This window comes from Camelina sativa, chromosome 4 (genome assembly GCF_000633955.1).
Source record: "Camelina sativa cultivar DH55 chromosome 4, Cs, whole genome shotgun sequence".
Lineage (NCBI taxonomy): Eukaryota > Viridiplantae > Streptophyta > Magnoliopsida > Brassicales > Brassicaceae > Camelina > Camelina sativa.
The window spans coordinates 512,733-530,848 of record NC_025688.1 but is presented as its reverse complement, the minus strand read 5'-3'; the positions used below and the strand labels follow the sequence as shown (position 1 = coordinate 530,848).

At 36.0% G+C, this 18,116-nt stretch overlaps 2 protein-coding genes and 1 pseudogene across 4 annotated transcripts; all 3 read left to right on the top strand.

Moving 5' to 3' along the window:
- LOC104783419 overlaps window positions 1–2,088 on the top strand; it is a 4,320-nt pseudogene extending 2,232 nt beyond the window's left edge.
- Window positions 5,472–7,573, top strand: LOC104779458 (putative F-box/LRR-repeat protein At4g00320). Of its 2 annotated transcripts, none has more exons than XM_010503821.2 (4): window positions 5,472–5,561; window positions 5,673–6,666; window positions 6,766–6,906; window positions 6,984–7,573. In XM_010503821.2, the coding sequence occupies exons 2-4, from the start codon at window positions 5,704–5,706 to the stop codon at window positions 7,368–7,370; spliced, it is 1,491 nt and encodes a 496-aa protein (XP_010502123.1). In that variant the 5' UTR covers window positions 5,472–5,561; window positions 5,673–5,703; the 3' UTR covers window positions 7,371–7,573. The 2 variants fall into 2 exon arrangements, with proteins under 2 accessions (XP_010502123.1, XP_010502124.1); XM_010503822.2 differs by having other exon boundaries at window positions 5,472–5,583.
- On the top strand, window positions 8,504–14,635 carry LOC104779457 (ATP-dependent DNA helicase homolog RECG, chloroplastic-like). Of its 2 annotated transcripts, XM_010503820.2 has the most exons (18): window positions 8,504–8,840; window positions 8,945–9,015; window positions 9,103–9,238; window positions 9,339–9,788; window positions 9,879–9,991; window positions 10,196–10,430; window positions 10,664–10,827; window positions 11,068–11,149; window positions 11,269–11,358; window positions 11,443–11,676; window positions 11,845–11,916; window positions 12,061–12,213; window positions 12,290–12,433; window positions 12,630–12,788; window positions 12,897–12,980; window positions 13,113–13,685; window positions 13,780–13,904; window positions 13,980–14,635. In XM_010503820.2, the coding sequence occupies exons 1-17, from the start codon at window positions 8,799–8,801 to the stop codon at window positions 13,870–13,872; spliced, it is 2,895 nt and encodes a 964-aa protein (XP_010502122.1). In that variant the 5' UTR covers window positions 8,504–8,798; the 3' UTR covers window positions 13,873–13,904; window positions 13,980–14,635. The 2 variants fall into 2 exon arrangements, with proteins under 2 accessions (XP_010502122.1, XP_010502121.1); XM_010503819.2 differs by having other exon boundaries at window positions 13,780–14,635.

Here is an 18,116-nt window from a genome sequence, read left to right as displayed (position 1 = left end):
CTTATATAGCGCATGTGTTCCATAGAGATTTGAAGCCTAAGAACATCCTCGCTAATGCTGATTGCAAAATCAAGATCTGTGATTTAGGACTTGCTCGTGTCTCCTTCACTGATTCCCCTTCTGCTGTTTTCTGGACTGTATGTGTATCTTTCTATCTCTTTCAGAGTTTGTTAGTTCCAATTCACATGTTCTTGAAATATGCTAAGTTTGAGTTTTTTGTTCTGTAACTGAGAGGTATGTATGTTGTTGTAACGCATTCGGTTTCAAATGATTCAATACTTTCGCTAAGTAACTAATCTTGTCATTTGCTTTTGCAAGGACTACGTTGCTACAAGATGGTACCGTGCGCCAGAGCTCTGTGGCTCCTTCTATTCTAACGTAAACTTCTGAAATTCTTATTACTTGTTTCGTTTCCATATAAAAAAACCTTATGCATAATGTGATGTGTGATCTTATGGAGTTGGTATGTTTGGGCAGTACACTCCGGCGATAGACATGTGGAGCGTTGGCTGCATATTTGCCGAGATGCTAACTGGAAAGCCCTTGTTTCCTGGCAAAAACGTGGTGCACCAGCTAGAACTCGTCACTGATCTGCTTGGAACGCCGTCGCCGATAACTCTATCCAGGGTTTGTTTTGTTTTTATTTTTCCCGGAAGCTAACTAAAGTCCCAATACAGAGGCTTCTCTCTCCCAGATAGACTTGCTTTGGATGCAAGTGTTTTTTTTTAGCTTTGTGTATCATCAAGTTGTTTGTAATGAATCTGTAGATTCGGAATGAGAAGGCTAGAAAGTATTTGGGTAACATGAGGAGAAAGGATCCTGTTCCTTTCACCCATAAATTCCCCAATATCGATCCTGTGGCGCTGAAGTTGCTTCAGCGTTTGATCGCCTTTGACCCAAAGGACCGTCCCTCTGCAGAAGAGGTAACAGGAAAACACACTTAAATGTTGGTTTTTTTCCTGTGCACTTTTTCATTCATTTTTTCATGATTCTTGATGCTTTTGTTTCCTCAGGCATTGGCTGATCCGTATTTTCAAGGATTGGCAAATGTGGACTACGAACCCTCGAGGCAACCTATTTCGAAACTCGAGTTTGAGTTCGAAAGGAGGAAATTGACTCGGGATGATGTGAGGGAGCTCATGTACCGAGAGGTAAATAAAAAAACCCGTCAAGGATATATATATGCTTAAGAGACTGAAGAAAAATTATTTGAGTTTTAGGAATCTCTCAAAACTCTTTTTTGTTCTCTTTTGTGTTTGTATGAGACAGATTTTGGAGTATCATCCACAGATGTTGCAAGAGTATTTACAAGGAGAAGAGAACGTCACTCTCATTTTCTATACCCGAGGTTTGACCCATTTTCTTAATAAACTTGGCTATTCATTGAAAAGAAATTGTGCATGATCTTTGTGAATCAATCTTGACATCAGCGGAGTTGATCAGTTCAAACAAGAGTTTGCCCGACTGGCAGAACACGAAGACGATGAAGAGGAACATAACTCTCCACCACATCAGAGAAAGTACACGTCACTCCCTAGGTGAGTTAGTCAGTTCTTGAAACTGAACAACCATGGTTTAAGCGGATCAGGCTATTATATATAACCTGTTTGGGGGTTTGTTGCAGAGAACGGGTGTGCTCATCAGAGGACGAAGGTTCTGATTCGGTTCATACCCAAACGTCTTCGTCGTTAGTGGTGGTTACACCTCCACAGACTCCAAACACAGCAACTGGGTTATCGTCACAGAAGACAACAAAAGTAGACAAAGCAGGAGCAACTCCGGTAAAACGGTCTGCATGTCTAATGAGGAGTGATAGTATCTGTGCATCCAGATGTGTGGGTGTCTCCTCTGCAGTTTCTTAGCCAGAAAAATTGATACTCGAGTTGTTTAGCAGCAAACCATTGATTGTGTTCTGCCTATTCTGTATGATGATGTTGTCTCTCTGAGTTTTCATGTAACTCTCTTCTTCATCTTCGTCTTCATTGCTCTCTATCAGTCTCTCTTGTTCTCTGTTATATTGGAATCTCTGTGTAATGGTTTCTCTTGGAACTTGAAAATTCACCATATTATTTACCCTTTAGAACCATATTTTTATTACAATCCACCAGTTCATAGATAAATTAATTAAAATCTAATCTATTCAAAATCTGTTCCATACTAAATCTTATACACTTAAATTAAAGAATTGAAAGTACCATAAAAAGTTTAATCTAGGTTAAACTAAAATACTCCCAATCAACAATGGTCTTGCAATTTCCAAAATAATTCAAGAAGTGTGGATAAGAGAAAATGGTATAATCTTCATAAGACATGATTACGACGAGTCTTCTTCATAATCCCATGAACATTAACAATTTCCAAACTTCATAATTACGAGTCTTCTTCATAATCAATCAAAATCCTCATTATAACGGAAGTACAGAAATGTTTTGTATACTAAATAATTTTAATAAGTTGGTTACAAATATGTTATACATTAATTGATAGATTAATTGGATACAAATAGGTTATACCAAAAATCTGAATGAGAATATTCTAAAGAATCATATCAACTAACTTACCATATTAATTTTTTTTATTAAATTATTCATCAAATAAAATCTTTTGATATATAATTTAACATATTAATTTTTTATTATCATTATACTTCACCTCTCATTTTTATACATGAGTCTATTTTGTAAAACAAATAAATAATCATATTATTTATTATAATAAAAAATAGTTTTATTTCCGGATATACCATAAGTTGAATTTTTAAAAACAAATATAAATTGTAAATTTATATTTCTTTTGTTAAATTATTCATCAAATAAAATCTTTTGATATATAATTTAACATATTAATTTTTTATTATCATTATACTTCACCTCTCATTTTTATACATGAGTCTATTTTGTGAAACAAATAAATAATAAATAATATGATTATTTATTATAATAAAAAAATATTTTTATTTCCGGATATACCATAAATTGAATTTTTAAAAACAAATATAAATTGTTCAATCTATAAAATATTCAAGCTTTAGTAATATTATTCTTTAAAAATAATATCTATTGAATTAAAAAAATTACTGAGCAACGGGTCAAAATTTGAATATTTAAATTCAATTTAATATTTTTTTTGTTAAATTTTATAATTTTATATAATATAATAAACTTTAAATAATTTATTTTAAAATATTTTTTATATATTGAAACTTGATATAAAAGTTAGAAACTATAAACTCTCCAAATTAATTTGTTATAGCAATGTCAATAATATGAAAGAATTTCAAGAAACCAAGTATATTAAAACAAAAAGTATAACAATAAATTAAATTACTCATAATATAATAAATCGCTTTTAAAAAACCAAATTTACAAAATTATGTCTTATAATGACATTCAAGTCATGATGTAGAATATACAGTATTGAAATAACTTCACATATATAACCTAATACAACATATTAAAAATTTATTTTAAAATATAAAATATACAAAATTTTATATAAAATAAAATTTAACCAGTATTATAGAACGGGTACTTATCTAGAATCATTATCAATATAAAACTTACAAAATAGATGTCTTTTTTCAACCATCATATTTAACATATGATTTTATTGCATAATGTTTTATCTAAATTTTTTTTTTTAAATACAATCACATAAATTATATTTTATATAAAAATTACAATATAAATAAAATGAATTTCAACCCGTGCTCTAGCACAGGTCTTAATCTAGTCTATATATATAAAGTTAACTTTGCTCACTTCTCCTTTCTCCACATCAGCATCCACCTAATCATTTTTTTTGCATAAAAAATATTATTTTTAATATTTATTCATTGCATATCTATTACATATAATTAATAATAGTAAAAAAAATTAACTAAAATTAATTAAATTTTAAAATAGTATAAACAATAATATAATATTTTAGTAAATAATAAAAATAATAACTATCTAAAAATAAATTTAGTAAGATAAATGAAAATTTTAAAATAGTAAAAATAATACTATAAATTTGTTTTAGTAATAATGTTATTATTAAAATTATAACCAAAAAACGATTATATTCCAAAATTTAGAATGGGTTAATAAGTTTTAGAATGTAAGTAAGATTTTAATGCATGGTGGAGTAAAAAAACAAGTTATGTAATTGTATTTATAAAAATCTAAACATGAAAATAAGATTGAAGTGAAACAATAGTTTCTAAAGAACATATACCATAAAGATTTATTATTAAATTTTACTTATAAAATGAAAATTAATTACTTAACTTAAAAGTTTTGATCTAAAACAAAGACATTGTAAGGGGTACACTTTTTTTTTGGGAAAACTATGAAAAAGAATTTTGAAAAAATAATCTATCTAAAAAAACAAAATCAATGGTTAGGAAATATAGAAAAAATGATATGTAAGCCATTACAAAAAGTGGTAATGTGATTTTTGTAAGGTATATTATCAACTGGAGGTACAATTTTATAATATGATATAAAACATATATAACAAATATAATATATATATATATATATATATATTATCAAATGCTTTTAACCCAAAACATTGGCAAAAACAACATATTTAAAGTACATTATGATTTTTCTGAGAAGACGAAGTTGGGGTTGCATCACAAAATTAACATCTGCAAATAACATATGAGATTTTAGAAAAATATGTAACTTGGATTAGTGAATAGATATTCATTGTGAGGTTTAAAAGTTTCATCATTTAGCATTCTTGACTTAGTCGGAAATTCTATTATGGTAGATGATGCATTTGGACAACTTCATTGTAGCAACATAGCACTAAAACTGTTCATAAAACTTTGTATATTCGCATTTAATGTAGGATATCAATATGTTTAAATAGTATCTATAATTAGGTCAATGATCGATATTGACGTTAGAATTTTTAAAATTATGAATATAGAATGAACTCTTTTAAAGTTAAAAGGTCAGAAGATTGTCGACAATATTATTGCGGCACTAGACAATATTTGTTATATATAGATTATTAAAATAAAATACAGCATTTATATAGATTTATCTTTTAATCTTCAAATTATATTCATATTCAATGATTTTTATTGATAAAAAATTTAACTAAAATCCCACGTAAATCGCAAATAGATATAACAAAGAAATATTATCTTTAAAAATATATATGTTATATATCACTAAGTAAAGTAAGTTTAGTATTTATATAAATTTATACTCAAAAATTGAAATGATTATATTTGAGTTCAACAATTTCTATTGATAATAAATATTTTAAAATTAAAATTTTCGAGTGTGCATGGATACAAATTCTAGTATTATATAATATTCAAGTTAAATATTATTTTAGGAAACGATTAAAGTTAGACTTAACGATTCTGTCACCAAACGTTAAAGGTTGTCACTTGACGAAAGCATGCTACTTAACGCATGCACACAAAGCCCAATAGATGATTTCGAGAAAATAAACCGTAACGCTTCGTCTTCTACGCTTCCCTGGCTTTGTTATAGAACCCTGTCTCTGACTCTTTGGTTTCTCCAAATAACCTGATATCATTCACTTTTCATTTCGTATGTCTCTCCAACGATTTTGGTTCTGTGTCCCTTCTATGTTTTGTAGTTGATAAAAGCTAAAATTCGGAATCCTTTCTCTAACAGGAGTTACATGTGTTCTTTGTTCAGGTTGTAAGTGTGGATCTGTTTCTGTCACAAGATGGGTTCGAGAAAGAAGGGTTTTGATGATTGTGGAGATAAAATCAGCGATTTACCAGACGAAATTCTTTGTCACATCTTAACCTTTCTTCCAACAAAAGAAGCTGCTTCAACTACTGCTCTAGCAAAAAGGTGGAAGCTTTTGCTTAAGTTTGTACCCAATCTTGATTTTGATGACTCCATCTATTTCCATCCTCGACGAAGTAAGGATTCTCTAAGTTTTATGAATTTTGTGAATGGTGTATTGGCTTTGCAAGAAAATGCTGCGTTGAAAAGATTCCACCTCAAGTGTGGAGATGATGTCGACGAGTCTCGGGTGTTGGATTGGATACCCAAAGTGTTGAAACGTGGTGTGTTAGATATTGATCTACACCTCTATTCGTCTCGGAATTGTGCCTACTCTTTAAATATTCTGCCTTCTGAGATCTTTGTGAGCAAGACATTGGTTAGGCTGAATATACAGTTTAGGAGTGGCGTCAGCATTGAGGTGGACGGTGATGTTTCTCTTCCGAAGCTTAAGACCCTCCATCTTGACTGTTTTCGGATCGATACACGTATGTTTAACAATCTGCTTTCTGGATGCCGCGCTCTCGAAGAATTAGTGCTGGTTAATTTGATGTGGGACGAGCGTGTGGAACCTAAACCTTACTTCGCGACCGTGTCTATCCCAACCCTCAAGACACTAGTGTATTCTCGTTTTGATGAGACTAAATTTTTTGATGAGGGTGATGATTTTAACCAGTTTGTGTCATTGTTATTTGACAACCCAAATCTGGTCTACCTCAAGTACTCGGATACTATCGCGGATAGGTATCAACAAGTGAGTTTTAACTCGCTCGTTGAAGCTAAACTCAAACTTAGAAGGACATCTGGCGATATTGCAAAGGACAAGATTAATGTCACAAGGCTTCTCACGGGAATATGCAATGTCAAAATTCTCTACTTGTCTTATGCCACCCTCAAGGTTAGTCACATATCTTTCTCCTAATCTTTTTTAAGTTGATGTTCACAATTCACAAGTGGTTAGTGATTATGTAGTTGATTTGTTTTTTTTGTACATCAGGTACTTGGTCTCTGCCCTGTAACAATGCCGGTATTCGAGAACCTGATTCAGTTAACTATTAAGACTGCACTAGATGTAGGATGGGAACCATTGCTACCTCTACTCAACAATTCTCCAAATCTACAAACCCTTGTCTTCGAGGTAACCCCCATATACAAGCTTTTAAATCAACCGCTGACATAATTTAGTTTTTTTATATTGACTCTTTTATGTTTTAGGGACTGCATCACAAATATGCAGTTAAATGTTGGGACGGGGAAGATTGTGACTGCGAATATCAAGATGAACCATGGGTGGAAGAGGTTGTTGATACTTGTCTATCATCAAGCCCTGTGAAGGTTATAAAGATATTTAACTTTGGTGAAATTTGTTATCGGGAAGAAGACATAAAGGACCAGATAAAGCAGGTCATGCAATTCCTAAAGACAATGCCGGAACTCGAACAAGTGATATTGTACTACGATACACCAGAAGATGAAGATTTGATGAAACTATACAAGGGCCTTCACGAGCTTCCTACTGTGGCATCAGCCAATTGTGAGGTCCGGCTAATCTTCCCCAACTTATCAACTACTATCTCCATTAGAAAGGGTAATCTTCTTTAGGAGTATCCTTTTATGGTTTCTTAGCCATGGACATGTTTCAGGCAATCAGGCTACAAGTTTGCATAGCTGCTGAAAAAACTCTAAAACTCTGCTGTTTCTGCCGTGTGCTTCTTTCTTTTTCTTTATTGGCTTTGTATTCCCATTTTTAAAGACTCGTCGTGTTATTGCTTTCTCCTTTTTGTCGACTGAGAATGTTTGATATCTTTTATTTGTCTCTCTTCTTCTTATCTGTTGTCTCTTTTCTTCTTATCTGTTGAATAAGGTTAGTGTTCATTGTTCTCTTCTTGAAATGGATCATAGTTTCTTGATTATGTCGAGTTACTATTTACTGTGGATTAGAAAATGAGGGAGTAGTCAAAAATAGGCGTTCGATAGCACCTTATACCACCTGCATAGCGTAGTCAATGTGCTTGATGAGAAGAGCTTGCGGATTGGAGGGCTCACCATGCCGACGAGCATTTCGTTCTCGCCACAGGTGGATTGAAATAGGTAGCGAAATAGAAAGAGGTGAAGCCGTGGGAGTGCCGGACTTGTGAGCAGAACAGTCAGTTGATTCCAATCAACAGAATAAGTCGTGGTTAGGAGCGGTTGAGCGAGGTTCCTCCATACTCCCGCAGCAAATGGACACAAGAAGAAGAGGTGGTTCCTGGATTCTTCTGCATTGCTACAGAAACTGCAGGTCACCTGTTGGCCCGAGTTCCATTTCTTAAGACGGTCACCGGTGGATAAGCGATTGTGCAGTGCATGAAAGAGTATTTTGGAGTAGAGTAGGTGAACCACACTCCCTTGTACCAAGCAACTCTCACATTTGGCCTCCGTATGTTCTGCCAAGTATGTTTTGTGGAGAAGAGTTTGCTGAATTTGTCACCCGAGGTCCGCCAAAGAGGTTCCCCTGCTATTATATCGAACTGCTTCAGTTTCATCAAATCTCTAAGCACCAAATGCGCATCCCTGTATTTATTTACTAGGCACCTTTCTTCCAGTTTCACCCGAATTAGAGAACGACGAAGAACCAAGGTACCTTGTAAACCATAAAATTGGCCAATACATGATGGGAAGACTCAAGTTAAGTTAGTTGTTAAATAAATACAATACAATACAGTAAGCAATCTAATTGAAGATTTAAGAAAAATTAAACCCTCTAGTCCCTTCTTTCCCTCTCTCTCTCTCTCTCTCTCTCTCTCTCTCTATATCTCTCAAAGGGCTCGAAGCTGCTGTCCAAAGACTCCAACTTTAACTCGAATCGTGCTCAGGAACTTAGGGATTTGAAGTCCTTTTCCCAGCGAAGTCGAGCCATAATACCCAATTCTAATCCTGTGTTGGCTCAATCGAAATTTATCGCTCGATTCTGGTCGATTTCGATTTGTCTGTAATTAGCCTCACAAACCCTTTCGGAAATCATTTAGGAAAGCCATGTTTTGATCTCCAATGGCGGCAGTGACTTTATCCATGGTGCAACCCTGTGGCATGGTACTCGCTCGCTCTTGTATTTAGGATTCTTGTGTTTCTTAGGAGAACGTATCTCTCACTGTCTTTATTTTTTTTTTAAATTTTTTTTGGAAACTTGTCTTCAGTGTTGTGCTGGTAGAAGATTGCGTAGTGTGATTGTAATCCAAGCTCAGAGAGGAAACTGGAATCGAATGAGGTACTCTCCTCTCTCATTTTCTCTTTAAGAGTTTATTTCTGTTCCTTTTGTTGTTTGTTGTTCTGAATCAAGCTGGTGGTTCTCTAGGTTGAGTAATTTCTTCTTCTCCAAAGTTTGGAACATATCTTATCGTTCAAAGCATAAATTTTCTGACAATATTCTCGAACAAGTTGAGAAGTATGCCACTGCTCGCCTCGAAAACCAGTCCAAGCTGATTAGCAAGGTTCAAATCCAGTTTTTTCTTTGTTTCTTTTATTGGTGTGTTCATTTCATGTCTCTCTATGCGTTTCAAATTCTTGTGGTTTTCTTACCCTGTTGCGCAGGTTTCAGCTTTGATGGAGTATGACAATGTTGATGATTTTATTGATAAGAAATCTGATGAGCAAGTTAAGAAAGATCTTGTATTGGCGTGTACGAGATTCCCTTCTATCATCCTTGGTGATTCTCGTCCGGTGGAATTATACGGCTATACCAAATCGTCCGATGAACCAAGGGGTATTCTTCCCACTCCTATGCATGGAGGATGGTTTGATCCAGACAATCTTTCCAGAACATTATCTTCCTTCTGTCCAGAGATTCAGAATGTTGATTCTTCCAATCTTAGAGAAGAAATTTCAGATGCTTCTTTTTTTACTAGCAAACCTGCAGTCTCTGAAGTTGAAACAACATCTGATGATTCTGCCGCTCAGCTATTCCTTGGTACCAGTATAGGATCTATGCCTGGGTTAAGTAAGAGGCATAGTAATCAGCTAGATACCTGCGGCTTTCACACGGTAGGCATTTGAAATTTTTAATACAAAGAAAGAACGTATTTGTCTTCATGGAAGGCTTAAACTCAGTTTTCAAACTCTCTATCAATGCAGATGAAGAAGCTATTGCATCATTTTCCTCGAACCTATGCAGATTTGCAGAATGCACAGGTTGATATTGAGGATGGACAGTACTTGATATTTGTTGGCAAAGTCTTGTCTTCCAAGTGAGTATCTCTTTTCTAAAATCATTCTAAATTTTTTTCTCAAACATACAAAAAAAAATCTTTGTCAAGAAATCGTGTCTATATTACCACTGGTTTTCTGATGATACTTTCTCAAATTAGCAACTTCATGTATGCCTTTTGTGTTGAGCCGCATCTACACGTTTTTGAAATTCAAATTTGACTTTTTTGCGGCTCAATGTGCAGGGGAGTTAGAGCCAGCTCTTCATTTTCATTTCTCGAGGTTATTGTCAGCTGTGAAATCTCAGACAGGGACAGAACTCCGGAGAGTCTGAGTTGTAATGCTGAAGATAAAGCGAGAAAATCAATTTTTTTGCATCTGAAGAAGTTTTTTAGGGGGACTCGCTTTACCTGGCAACCCTTTCTTAATGCAATTCAAGAGAAACATAAAGTCGGGGACCTTGTATGCGTTAGTGGGAAGGTAATTTCGTTGCTTCCCTCAAAGTTGTCATGTATTTCTATCTTTTGCTTAGGTAGTTTACTTGTTCGCATCAGACTGCCTCATTAGTCTTTCACTCTCTTTTTGAGTACAAATATTAAAGCTTGGACTTGTTTTAGCACGATAAAAGATCACTATAGCATCAGACTTACGTACGAAAGTTTTTGACAACTGTACTAATTCAAGAATCTGTTGATAATCTCTTTTACATCTAGGTAAAGTCATTACGTGCAGACAATCATTTTGAAATGAGGGAATACAATATTGATGTTCTCAAAGATGACGAAGAGTCATCTCTTCGAGCCCAGGGGAGACCATATCCTATATACCCTTCAAAAGGAGGGTTGAACCCAAAGTTCCTTAGCGATGTCATCTCCAGGTTTTGTTTCATTGTCTAAAATTGAAAAGTAATTGAGACAGCAGTTCTGAAATGCCATTATCAGGGAATTGTTAAGTAAAAGCCTCACCTTAAACCTGATTGAGTGTTTCAAGACTGGCCTGAGGATAAGAATTGTTCTTCATATGTCATAAAATTACCAACTTCCCAGAACTAAAAATTAGATATTTCGATGATTAGTCCGCTTTTCTTATCACACCTCACCCATTTTTTCTCTCTTAGGGCTCTGCGGATTCTTCCCGCCAATATGGATCCGATTCCTAAGGAAATCACAACAGTTTTTGGCCTACCATCTCTTAATGATGTAAGTCTTGCTTCTTTGTTGAAGCATTGCTCTTTGATTAAATTCTTCTTTAATCCACAGCAAATAACATGTCTTCAGTTGCTTTTCATCCCCGGTTTTTTCCCTTGCTGTAAATGCAGGCATACGTTGGTATTCACGAGCCCAAGACTTTAGATGAGGCTGATTTAGCTCGCAAAAGGCTTATATTCGACGAGTTCTTTTACCTACAGGTAGTTTAGTGACTTGAATAATCGTCTTCTCAGAAGCAGAATTGTTAGTCTTCATCTAGTCTGCTGAATGTTGTTTTCATACAGTTAGCCCGCTTGTACCAAATGCTTCAAGGCCTTGGCACAAAAATAGAGAAAGATGTATTGCTGGAAAAGTTTAGAAAGCCAGTGCTTAATTCCGTTTATATTGAAGAATGGTCCACTCTCACCAAGAGTTTTCTGAAGGCTCTACCATATTCCCTTACTCCTAGCCAGCTAAGTGCTGTCTCAGAAATTATATGGGATCTAAAGCGCCCGGTTCCAATGAATCGGCTATTGCAGGTACTTTTGTCAGCTGATCTGGCTGGTGTTTCTTTTTGCTCGGTTATAGTTTAGTTCTTTTTTTGTAGGCTTATAGCCGATCTTACCAGACTATCAGAATTTAACTGTTGTGTCTCATTTGTTTATTTTTAACCAAAAGTGTCTTAATAGATCGGGTTTATCTTTTAGGGTGATGTTGGATGTGGCAAAACAGTTGTCGCTTTCTTAGCGTGCATGGAGGTCATAGGATCTGGTTACCAGGTTGGTTGATTAAATTTATCTACTACCTTCTGAAATTTCACCATGTGTAGTTAATTTCTCAATAAATCTTCTGATATAGGTCATTGACTCATTCCTTGCATGTAGTTGGAATTTGTAATTTGAGTTACCTTTTCTCATATGTAGGCAGCTTTCATGGCTCCCACAGAATTACTTGCCATCCAGCATTATGAACAGTGCCGTGATATGTTAGAGAATATGGAGGGAATAACATCAAAGCCAACCATTGGGTTGCTCACAGGTTCAACTCCGGCAAAGCAGTCACGTATGATCCGGCAGGCAAGTCATGCAATTAATATGTCTTTTTAAATCATACAATAAGTTTGCATTCCTTATAGCTGACAACTGATGACAGGATCTTCAAAGTGGAGCTATATCGTTTATAATTGGAACTCACAGTCTAATAGCTGAAAAGATAGAATACTCTGCATTACGTATTGCCGTAGTTGACGAGCAGCAACGGTTTGGTGTAATCCAGAGAGGAAAGTTTAACAGCAAGGTCAGGTTCCTAGAATATTTTTTATCTATCGGATAATTGCGTTATTCACCCTAGTTGAACTATCATGAAACAGTAATGATTCATGGTAATTCATTGGTCGGTGACTTGAAATGAACTTCTCTTTTATTTTCATTCTTCTTATCGATGTAAGCATATAATTCGTTAACTAAAGTGTATTGTGGTGTGACTTCTGCAGTTATATGGAACATCTATGATATTAAAAAGTGACTCATCTGACCCTGATGATACTTCCAAAACTGATCTCAGTATGGCTCCTCATGTTCTTGCCATGTCTGCCACCCCTATCCCGAGATCACTTGCCTTAGCTTTATACGGAGATATTTCTTTGACCCAAGTATGTAACTTGTTTCCATTTTATATCATCAGGTAGAAGAAACATACATGTGCCATGTGTTAAATGTCTATAATCATTTTAAATGAGTGCAATTCTTTGTTTCTTCAGATTACTGGTATGCCACTTGGAAGAATACCAGTTGAGACGCACATTTTCGAGGGAAATGAGAGTGGCATCAAGGAAGTCTACTCAGTAATGCCTATGAAAATAACTACAATTCTTTTCTTGACTCGCATCATAGAAACAATCATTCAAGACAATGCTTTTGATTTCTAAAATTGCAACAGTAGATGATGTCTAAACATGTCATATATCCATTGGCAGATGATGCTGAAAGACCTGAAGTCTGGAGGAAGAGTGTACCTTGTGTATCCTGTTATTGATCAATCAGAGCAACTGCCACAGCTCCGTGCTGCCTCTGCGGAGCTCGAAATAATAACCAAAAAATTTCCAACGTACAACTGCGGACTGTTACACGGAAGGATGAAGAGTGACAGCAAAGAAGAGGCTTTAAATAAATTCAGAAAAGGAGAAACACAGATACTTCTCTCCACCCAGGTGATAGAGATAGGTGTTGATGTTCCAGACGCATCAATGATGGTTGTCATGAATGCTGAGAGATTTGGAATCGCTCAGTTACACCAACTCAGAGGACGTGTTGGGCGTGGAACCAGAAAATCGAAATGCTTATTAGTTGGGTCAACTCCCAATAGCCTAAAACGGTTGAAGATGTTGGGGAAATCATCAGATGGGTTTTACTTAGCAAATATAGACCTTCTTCTACGTGGACCTGGCGATTTGCTTGGGAAGAAACAGTCTGGGCACTTACCAGAGTTCCCGCTCGCTAGGCTAGAAATAGACGGCAATATGTTGCAGGAAGCCCACATCGCCGCTTTGGTAAAACATTCATTATCCAATTGCATTACAGTGAAATGATATACTTCAAATGTCACTGGATTCATATTTTTCCTTTGATACTCTGTTTGCACAGAACGTTCTAGGAGATTCTCATGACCTGGAGAAATTTCCAGCGCTGAAAGCTGAGCTTAGCATGAGACAGCCACTTTGTCTTCTGGGCGACTAAAAAGGTTGCACAAGCCACAGTGTACATACTTGGTATGTCCTTTTGGTTATTTTGGTACTATGACATGGTGTAGTGGTAATATAGTAGTCTTTGGGTGTCAATTTCAGATTAAGCCTAGACGGGCGCATAGCATAGATCCAAAATGTTTTGGTGTCATGTAAGCTTTATGTTTTGTGTCCAACAAGAGACCCATTCATGTGAAAAAGAAAAGAAGGATACTTGACTTGGAGTTTGATGCCTCTGAATAGGACGTCAACTAATGGGATCTGTAAAAGTGAAAAATAAGTGGTGGCTTTATGCTTGCTATGTTTTTATTTGGAGAGTTTTGTGGAGTGTGAAGTAATACAGAAAGTGGTAATAGGAATGAGGAATGGTGTGAGTGGCACACTGGAGTCTTTTGGGGGGTAGCAACCAACCAATGAGGGAGATTCACGGGGAGAGGAGGGACAAAGAGACAAGTGGTGGCCCACGAAATGTTTCCTACCCAATCATCAAACGATAGGACCCACTAACCTCCTTGTCTCCTCCTTTGTCCTTCTCCTCCCATATTGAAACTTGAATTGTTGGCAACTTGTTTCACATCTTATTGACACTGCTTGTGCCTGAATCATTCTGCGTCTTCTTTATCTGCAATCTTTTAACACTTGCAAACTTTTTCATCACTCCATTGTACTAGCTTTTACTAATCTAAACTGTATGTATCGAGTCTATTAGGGATTCAACAACATGTTTCGGCAATAGATCATCATCGTTGAGAGAGTAAGTTTAGAACCATATCAAATACTAAGAATATTCACATATTTCTTGGTGTATGGCTATTATTGTAGGTATAATTGGTGCCGGTCGGCAAATATTTTGATGATGACTATGGTATTTTTACATCTTTTGAGATATATGATAAAACTAGCATGGGAGGTGGTGGGTTGAAAAAGACAATCATGATAAGACAATTCTCATGTTTAATTTGAACACTACAAAGACCAAAAGATCTCACACATAACTATGCCGGCTTTTTAAACGAGAATATTGTCTATCCTGCCATGAACAATAAACAACTTATTCTTAAATGTCACTTTCGTTTTGGGCTTCTCCCGCCTGCCACTCGTTCAATAAAGAAAGACATATTTATCCTTCTTTTGATATGTTTGAAAAATTAAATAAATTAAGAAAAAAAAAACAAAAAATCTCTTTCTTCTTCGTAAAACGCAACCCGTTCGACTTCTCTTTTCAGAGAACAGTTTCCCTTCTTTCTTCTTCGTCTATTCTTTGTCGCTGAAACTCAACATCAGTGTGATGATCAATTACTTCCTATAGTCAATTCGAAGGCCGAATCCTCCGCTTCTTCAGCCTCCAACCGCCGAAGTCGACGATACAGAGAAACCTACTTCCGAACCCGACCCTTGGTATTAGAGATAACTTTTGGCTTGTTTTTTTTTTAATTTTTTAGGAAAATCCATCTCGATCCATAAACCTTAACTGGTCGTCTTTCTCGTGTTAGTGTGTGTGTGGCAGATCCCGTGAATTTAAGCGAGGGAGAGACAATGGTCACTACCAACTCTCCAAGGTTTGTCAGTGTTTATTGCTTGAAATTCTCATAGCCGCTTGAAATTCTGATAGATCAGTCAAGAGACCTACTTTGTTTGTCCACCAAATTCTCAAATTCAGAAGATAGACCAAATATTTGCGAGACCTATTTGTAGATCCGACTTTTCTTGTCTACTCACTGTTTAAATCAAGATAGACCATTGACTTAATGGTAGACAAATATTTGGTACAGGCTTTGTCCACATTCGTTTTTTTCATACTTTTTTTGTAGATGCGTATTCGCACATTTTGTAGATCCATGTTTTTTTTGTCCACCCACTGTTTTTATCATGATAAACAATTGACTTACTGATAGACAACCATTACACATGTTCTTTGTAGACCTTAGCTTTTTTAGACAACCATCAGAATTGGTGTTTTCCACCTTTCCTTTTTAACGTGTTTCCGTCTCACTAACTTATAAGTTACCAAATGTGCAGGTTAGCTGGGTCGATGGACGACATCCACCAAGAGAGGTTTTTGTCTACCGTTATTCTCCACCATATTTAGTCCCTTTACTTATGCCTCTCATTCTAATCTTTTTGTCTACCGTTACTTGTCCACCCTATTTACTTTTGACACTTATATTATGCCTCCAATGCAGGTCTGATGAGCACGGTGGAAGTGGGTATATTATGCCTCGGGAGGATGAGTTTCAACAGTCAAGGTTTGACAACGAAAGCGCCGAACCTGTAATACATCAGGTGGACCAGTTACGGCAGACAGTGTATGTCAACACGTAACTTTTGAAATTATCATCTTCTTGTCTACCGTTACTTGTCCACCAACTTTAATTACGTTGCTCGTAATTACGCCTCCAATGCAGGTCTGATGACCACAGTGGAAATGGTTCTATTATGCCTCCGGAGGACCAGTCTGTACCTACTGTGGCCACTGACATTGATGTGCCAATAGTGGACCAGATCAGAAAGACAAGGTAGATGTCCACTAAAAGATAGACCAATTCTAACTTTGTACGAATACACTAAATGTTTGATGAACATTGTTGTCATCCTTTGAACAGGTTGGGTGAAGTGTTCGAGGTTTGTAGTAATCCCTTGCCTGCGGAAGCTACTCAGGATATTATGGAGGAGATACACGACATTAAGGCGAGGTTTTCGGAGACAGATGACCGTATGCTACGGTTCATAACTTACACAGACAAGGGTGAGAGATGTGATCCTCGCACTGTCCTTTCTCGTGTCAAGACGAATTCAGAGCAGATCGACAACCTCCATGAGATTATCGCAGAGTTAAATGCTGGGTACACGGACTTCAGGGCTTTTGTTCAGCGATTCCCACCTCCTAGCACACATCCAAAACGCAACCGCGCAACATATGCTTATGTTTTGTGCACTTTAATTTCCTGCATTGTCCTACTCTTTGCATTTGGGTTTTGCATTAGGAAATTTGGAAACTGAGTTTCATCTGGCAAAAATGTCCATCCATGATGGACATTTGGTCAAAGTTTAATGTTGTCTACTTTCCCAACAATGTCTACCCTTCTATCTTACTCGACAAATTGTATTGCGTTGCCGTTTTAGTCCACCCTTTTATCTATCTTGTTTTTATGTCTATTTTTTATGTCTAATTTCTATTGTCAACAAGTATGGTGATAGACAACTTTATTGTCTATCCGATAGACACTTTAATAAAGATAGACAATAAACAAACAAATTGCCAATGTTCCTAAAAACAAAGTCAAGAGACATTACAATTAAGATAGACATAATACGACCGACAGACATTTCTAATGATAGACATCATAGTAGACATTACAACTCGCAATCATCAAACCTTTATACCTGTCTACCCAGGTTACTGATAGACATGATAATGACGATAGACAATAAAAAAAATCGAGCCCGTTGTTTGTCTACCTCTAATTTATATTGTCAGCAAGTATTGTGGTAGACAATTTTATTGATAAAGATAGACAATAATCACACGAAGTGCCATTGTTCCTAAATGAAACATAGTCAATAGTCATTACAATTTTGATAGACATAATACGACCGACCGACAGACATAATACCACCACACTCTTCATTCTTCACTTTAAATTGTTGAAACTCAACATCACTATCTACTGAAATTGGGGGCATCTTACCTTGTGCAAAGACAATTGTGTCTCCTGGGTGCCAAAAGCTTAACTCTATACTACTTTCCTCTTCTTTGACACCCAAAACCTCTCCAATCTTGGCCTTCAAACCCGCGAACGTAGTCTTTTTGTCGATAGAAAAAAATCTTGCCATTTGCCCATGACGGACAGAAAACTTCCACACCCCAATATCTGAACATGTCCATTCACCCAGCAGGAGGCACACTCTCCCGAACATCTGCATCATTAATGGAAATCATTGTTTAACTCAATTAATGCAGGATAATTTGCAGTTGCCCAGATTTAATGCAAGAACATCCTTCTATCATAACCGACCATATTAAATGCACATAGAGACATACCTCCCAAATACCGACAACCAACTCCACCTTCTTACCTAACCTTATCTTCTTCATATCTGTTTAGGTTAGAGAAATTTTGTCCCTCAAATGCCAGTTTTTCTTTTTGTCCCCAAAAATGCCAGTTTTGTGGGGTTAGTTGGTTTTGAAATGACGAAAATATCCTCTCGTTTGAGGGACAAAAAACAGGCGGGAGAATT

Bases quoted from the DNA above. Each gene is read 5' to 3' on its own strand.
- LOC104779457 (XM_010503820.2), top strand. From the start codon at position 8,799: ATGGCGGCAGTGACTTTATCCATGGTGCAACCCTGTGGCATG. The intron at 8,841-8,944 runs GTACTCGCTCGC...ACTTGTCTTCAG, and splicing joins TGGTGCAACCCTGTGGCATG to TGTTGTGCTGGTAGAAGATT. The intron at 9,789-9,878 runs GTAGGCATTTGA...CTATCAATGCAG, and splicing joins ATACCTGCGGCTTTCACACG to ATGAAGAAGCTATTGCATCA.
- LOC104779458 (XM_010503821.2), top strand. From the start codon at position 5,704: ATGGGTTCGAGAAAGAAGGGTTTTGATGATTGTGGAGATAAAATCAGC. The intron at 6,667-6,765 runs GTTAGTCACATA...TTTGTACATCAG, and splicing joins TGTCTTATGCCACCCTCAAG to GTACTTGGTCTCTGCCCTGT. The intron at 6,907-6,983 runs GTAACCCCCATA...TTTATGTTTTAG, and splicing joins TACAAACCCTTGTCTTCGAG to GGACTGCATCACAAATATGC.